Source organism: Quercus lobata, chromosome 11 (genome assembly GCF_001633185.2).
Source record: "Quercus lobata isolate SW786 chromosome 11, ValleyOak3.0 Primary Assembly, whole genome shotgun sequence".
Classification (NCBI taxonomy): Eukaryota; Viridiplantae; Streptophyta; class Magnoliopsida; order Fagales; family Fagaceae; genus Quercus; species Quercus lobata.
Window position 1 is genome coordinate 30,948,688 of NC_044914.1, and position 5,735 is coordinate 30,954,422.

Below are 5,735 nucleotides of genomic sequence, written 5' to 3' on the forward strand. Positions count from 1 at the left end.
CATTAAGTTACCAATTCGTTATATCACTATGTAAGTGTTTCATTTTAATTTATAGGATGATGACTGTGCATGTAAGTTCTTCAAATGGTTGGACACCAACACTTGTCTGCAAGGTGCAGCCACAGAACCTATTATTATAACAAAATTTAGGTAGTTGGAGTTTAAGGTGGAAATTGCTAATGAAGAGTTTAAACAAGCTTGTGCCACAGAAGAAGTAGCATTGGAAAGGGAACAAGCTGCAAAACGAAGGGTTGAAAGAGCCAAGGTTGCACGCAAGATTGTTGAAAAGAAAGTAGAGAAGTTTAAGATAGTAATATTATGGGTGATGTTTGGAGTATTGCTTAACTTGTATTATTACATTGGATATCTTCTCTATTGTAATTGTACAACTTTATGTTGTCTTTTGTATTATAAGTGTACAAATTTATGATATGTATGACATTGGACTTCGAATATATGTTAACAGTGTTCAAATTTATTCAATATGGACTTGTAAAATATGTGTGTTTGGTACACAAAAACCAGAAATTGTATGAAAAAAATAGGGCACACAATATATGTTACTTGATATAGTTGACTCTATGGTTAAATGAAAGTTCAATTAGTGTGTAAAACATTAATGAATGTTTAGACCCCCAATTTTAGCAATACCAACACAAGCTTATACACAAACAATATATGTGCGGAATGATGAATATAAGCTATAACCAAATAGGTAAAACACTCTATATCATAATTAATCACAAACACAGCAGCAATTAAAGATAAAGAGTAAGGGAAGAGAGATGCAAACACAAAGATAACACCGGCACATGTTATTGAAGAGGAAACTAAAGAATTTGGCAAAAAACCTCTTCGCCGCCCTCCAAGTGGTCAAATGATCCACTAAAGAATAAAGTTGGGATACATGAATAGCAGAAGACCCTCCAAACCTAATCTACCCAATGCACCTAAGCCCTCCAAGCTTCCTGCTCCAACAGGGTTACGCCTAACCTTGTCTTCTTTAGCTTCCCGGATCTCGCAATAAGTCCATTGCATTAACCAAATAAATTGGTCATCTCTGAATTGCTTTCCAAGCACCAAAATACCTCCTCACTGATAGGGTGAGATAAGAATTTGGCAAAATGTACCTCTCAAGGATATGTCAATGGAGAGGGTGAGAATAGAGGAATTCGGAGAATCAAATGATAAAGATTGTGAATGAGTCAATCTTATTTTTCTCTATGGTTTCTCTTTCAAAATTCTCTCTGGAAGCTCTCTACATTTCGTGGGTAAAAAGGTATTTATAGTAATGTATGTGAGGAATGTGAAAAGTTAGTTTTCATCCAAATAATGCATTTCGATGACTCAGCCTCGCGAGTGGAATGAGTCGCGAGTTTGAGTCGTGAGCGAATTGCTTGGCTAGACTGTACATTTCGTCTAGTAGTGCTCCAGCTGTCGTGACCCTTCAGTTCCTTGCATGCTTCACACGTGTGCCACTTTGGTGACTTGCCAGTCGTAAGACCCAGTCGTGAGACTCCTTTGATTGCACACATCTTGAGTTTTCTTCACATTCTCTCACACACAATCCTTACATAAATCCCACCTAAATATAGCGTATCTAATTGCTAAAATACAAGAAAATTTGGCACGGAATAAAGCCAACACTTGATTGAATAAATTCAACCTTACATTAAACAAACAACAGGACACACAATATTTATTAATGGTTTAACCCTCTCCACTCATCACAATAGAGGTGCAGATGGAGAATTTTCCTAAAACCACAGTGGGTTTGGAAATAATTTTTCTATTAGAATTAGCAATTCTCCCATACTATACAAACCTCAAACAATGATCCAACCAAGGTAAAAAACTTAATTAAGGATCTCATCCACTACTAAAGATGGGAATTATTTCATTGCCAAAAGGTATTACATACAAATGCATATAAGCATGTCCACTTGTACTTACACTACCAACAGGTTTTACATACACCTATAGTTACATCATAAATGTCACATTACATGTAAGCATGTCCATAGTTAATATAACTATCCAAAAGAATGCATCTAATGTTACCATCTATCCTGCTAAGTGACTTCAAGTCACATTACCTAACTGTCATAGGAACTAGTAACTTTATACATATGTCCCAACAAAAAAAAAAAAAAAAAAGGACTGAAAGATGCCCACCATCAACCTCGACGTCGCACATACTCCTCCCACATGCTTTCAATTATATCATCCCTAAAGGCAGCCATCTCTCTCTTTGCCGCATCAGACATTTCCCTTACATGCCTCCTTTTGGCACTAGCACTCGATTCAGCATAATTCCCATTATTTCCATTTTGCTGCTCATCTCTATCAATATCGAGGTTCTCCCATGTGTTAAACATTACATCACTGCAATTATTGATGCATATAAAATTGTGTAACGCACAACACACAGAAACAACCAAACGTTGACGATATTGCTTATACTTCGCCATGCAAGAAAAGATGGGAAATCGAGCCTTTAGGACTCCAAAACATCTCTCAATTACCATGCTTAATGAAAAGTGCCTATAGTTATACAACTCTTTCCCTGTTGCCAGTTGCCTATTACTCCTCCTAAATTCTTGAGCATGGTATCGAGTGGACTTGTGTGGCGGCAGAAGTGATGCACCAATGGGATAGCCCGAATCAACCAAGTAATATGAACCTACAACGATAGCATCTTTCAATCAGTTCCATGTACCATGATAAATTGTATTCTAAAGCAAGTGTTCAAGTATTTTAAAAAAGAAAAAAGAAAAAAAAAAGAAAGGACATCTTTGACCTCAGTATATGGCAATTTATTAAAATTGAAATATGCATTCTATTAGCTACTTTGAAACACTAAAAAATCTTGACAAATTTGGAATGTTAGGTTTTAGATCCCTAAAAACTAGATTGTTTAACCAAGTGAATATTTAGGTTTATTATTCAAATCTAGGTTAAAACAAAACAATCATATCATGTAAAACAGTGGAAAAATAAAAAACAAAACGATATGATGACCCAGGAAAACAAAACTGGTAAAAAACCTAGGGAAGATTTAACCTAGCTATCCTCAAGGTAAAAAGCAAATCCACTATAGAGAATTGAAGTTTACAATAAGACTTAGACCACTAACATCCTATTGCTACCACATGTAGAACTTACTAACGTGACCACGTGCAAACTCCAAATCCACGGACTCCTTCTCTATTAGGCCTTTGCAACACAAGCACCCACACTTGTGATAAAAAACACAAACTCTCCTGTTTGTGACTCCAAGACCACCCCTGAAGGTTTAGATCATCAGTACCTTTGATAACTAGAGAAGGCAGCAACTTCTACAACACCGGATCTTGAGATTCTTCAAGGAATAACACCAGTAGAAGATATGAGAGAGCTTTTGGGTACAAAACCCTAGATCTACAAAAGATGCACACTCTTTTCTGAAAAGCCTTCTAAAAACGTGCTTAGAGTTTCCTTTACATACTAGAAGAAGTAGATCTGAAACCTTAATCCTTAACGGGCTTAAATTGCTGTTTGGGCCGAATTAAAATTCTGCAGATACTTGTTTCGATCGGTCGAGCCTGTCTTTCAATCGATCGAACTAGGCAGATTTCGAATTCTTCTTTTTGCAGTTTGTATGTTCTTGAATCTTGACTTGTATCACCTTGAACATTGTCTAAAAATACCTATAGACTCTAGGATCTATATCTAGACAAGTTTGTGTTCATGATTTGCCAATTGTTCTAAACTTTTCGAACCTAACATGGAAGAATACAAAGTAAGTCATATGATGCAAGAGTCAAACCGCATGATGCCATATTATCATGTTTGGTGCCTTGCTTGTTAGCTACTGCCAGGAGATCAAATGATGGTTATTTCCACTTACAAATCATGTGGATTAATGAAGCACTATTAATGAATATCAAATGCACAGAAAAAGTATATAAATCTACTTGGTTCTTTGGAAAGGAAACTACTCTGTAGCTATCTCAAGTTCATTGCAATCAATCATGATCGAAATTCCAGTAATTTGACTAATTGATGTTTTGCATATTAGCTGCCCTTAGACTTGAGGGCAATCTGTCTGCTCCAAAAAATCAACTTAACTACAAAAACCAACTTATCATACCACTCAATAAATTAGCCCCATTGGTCTTACCCCCAACAACTAATTAAGTATAACAATTTATGCATCTTTGTAAAAAGGGCCCCCATCAACCCAACAATAACTTAGACACAAAATTAGAAATATTCTAGAATAGCATAAGTCTCAAGCTTGAAACAGAATTCCAAATGCAAAGAGAGCACAACTTAGATGTTAGACCCAAGGTAAAAAAAAAAAATCATTCAATGACGGGAAAACAACAACAAGCAAAAACTATTAATGGGTAGCATCTATCTCCCCTGTTAATGTGTGAGGTAGAATTTAAGTTAATTACATATACCTTTGGGTGGCCATGGGAATCCATGCTTCAGGTCTTTAATAGCTTCTTCCAACACCTTTGAGTCCCTGGCACTGCCTTCCCAACCGGAATGGACATACATAAACTACATGTCATGGTCACATGCACACATAATTTTGGTTGTAATAGAGCTCTTACGACTCTTGTAAGGCTGGGTTCTTTCTGTTGGAGGCCGAGCACTAATATGCGTGCCTTCAATAGCTTTGATGCATTTCTACAATGAAGAGTGCCAATTATTTGTACACAACATCTCTATATGTGAATGAAGGAAGACTATACAACTATATGAAGGAAGACTTATTTTAAGAAATGATTTACCTCAAACCAAGGGTTGTACTTGTTGTTCTCCTGCAGATGCTCTGGAAGGCCTACCACATTTGGATCGGGCTTAATTAAATGTTGGCCATAAGTGTGGACAGCCCTCAACACTCTACAAAACTTGCAGTCAATAGTTTTAGTGGCATGCTGAAATCTGTCTCCCACAAGTCGCATCCAAGTATTATGGCCGATGATGTACAAGAATATAGCCATTGACTCCTGCACGTAAACACACCATTTCCCTTCCTTCAAGTAACCATGATGTTTTAGCTCATCAACCAAGTGATAGAACAAATCTAATGTCATGCGGAACATGTCATGACAGTTGGTAGGATTGCCATCTTTCACTTCGGCCATATAGTCTTTTCCACTTAGAATGCTAGTACGCATTAGGCACTTGTTGTAATGCCGCTGGAAATATGCTACCATCTCGCCAACTAGTGAAAATACAAACCAAAACTCTTCCTCCTCAATGTCATAGTTTGAATCTGTGTCTACACTAATATCCATGTTAGCATCACAGCCACCAAGATCCATGTCAGCATCATAGCCACCAACATCCATGTCATCACCACAGCTATCAATGTCCATGTCCTTATTGTTGGAGTCAAAGTAGGCATCGTCAAAATCATACTGCCAGAAAGGATCACTAGTGGAGGCCATTATACCCTGTACCCTACAAAACCAAAGCATCAATACCAAATATGTAAGTTGACACATTAACATAAAGTACCAAAAATATAACAATAATGTTAGCACAATTCTACTTATAATGTAAATAATGTGAACTAAATATCAACAATTATTAGAAATATATACTAGTGAAAAAAACACGAAGTACATAACAACAATCACCATACACACATACTAATGTAAATTGCTTCAAGTAGAGAACAACAAGTGACGAAGCTCACATACTAATTCAAATAACATTAAATCCATGTTCATAGT

The 5,735-nt window shown here is 36.6% G+C and overlaps 1 protein-coding gene across 1 annotated transcript; it reads right to left on the reverse strand.

Annotated features, from left to right (window-relative positions):
• Positions 1 to 2,177: 2,177 nt before the first annotated feature.
• Positions 2,178 to 5,447, reverse strand: LOC115966712. The gene is made up of 4 exons (XM_031085884.1): positions 4,785 to 5,447; positions 4,605 to 4,680; positions 4,449 to 4,523; positions 2,178 to 2,683 (listed from the first exon to the last, which is right to left on the reverse strand). The coding sequence occupies exons 1-4, from the start codon at positions 5,445 to 5,447 to the stop codon at positions 2,178 to 2,180; spliced, it is 1,320 nt and encodes a 439-aa protein (XP_030941744.1).
• Positions 5,448 to 5,735: the final 288 nt, after the last annotated feature.

Bases quoted from the DNA above. Each gene is read 5' to 3' on its own strand.
- LOC115966712 (XM_031085884.1), bottom strand. From the start codon at position 5,447: ATGGCCTCCACTAGTGATCCTTTCTGGCAGTATGATTTTGACGATGCC. The intron at 4,524-4,604 runs GTAAGAGCTCTA...CCGGTTGGGAAG, and splicing joins AACCCAGCCTTACAAGAGTC to GCAGTGCCAGGGACTCAAAG. The intron at 2,684-4,448 runs GTATATGTAATT...CTATCGTTGTAG, and splicing joins ATTCCCATGGCCACCCAAAG to GTTCATATTACTTGGTTGAT.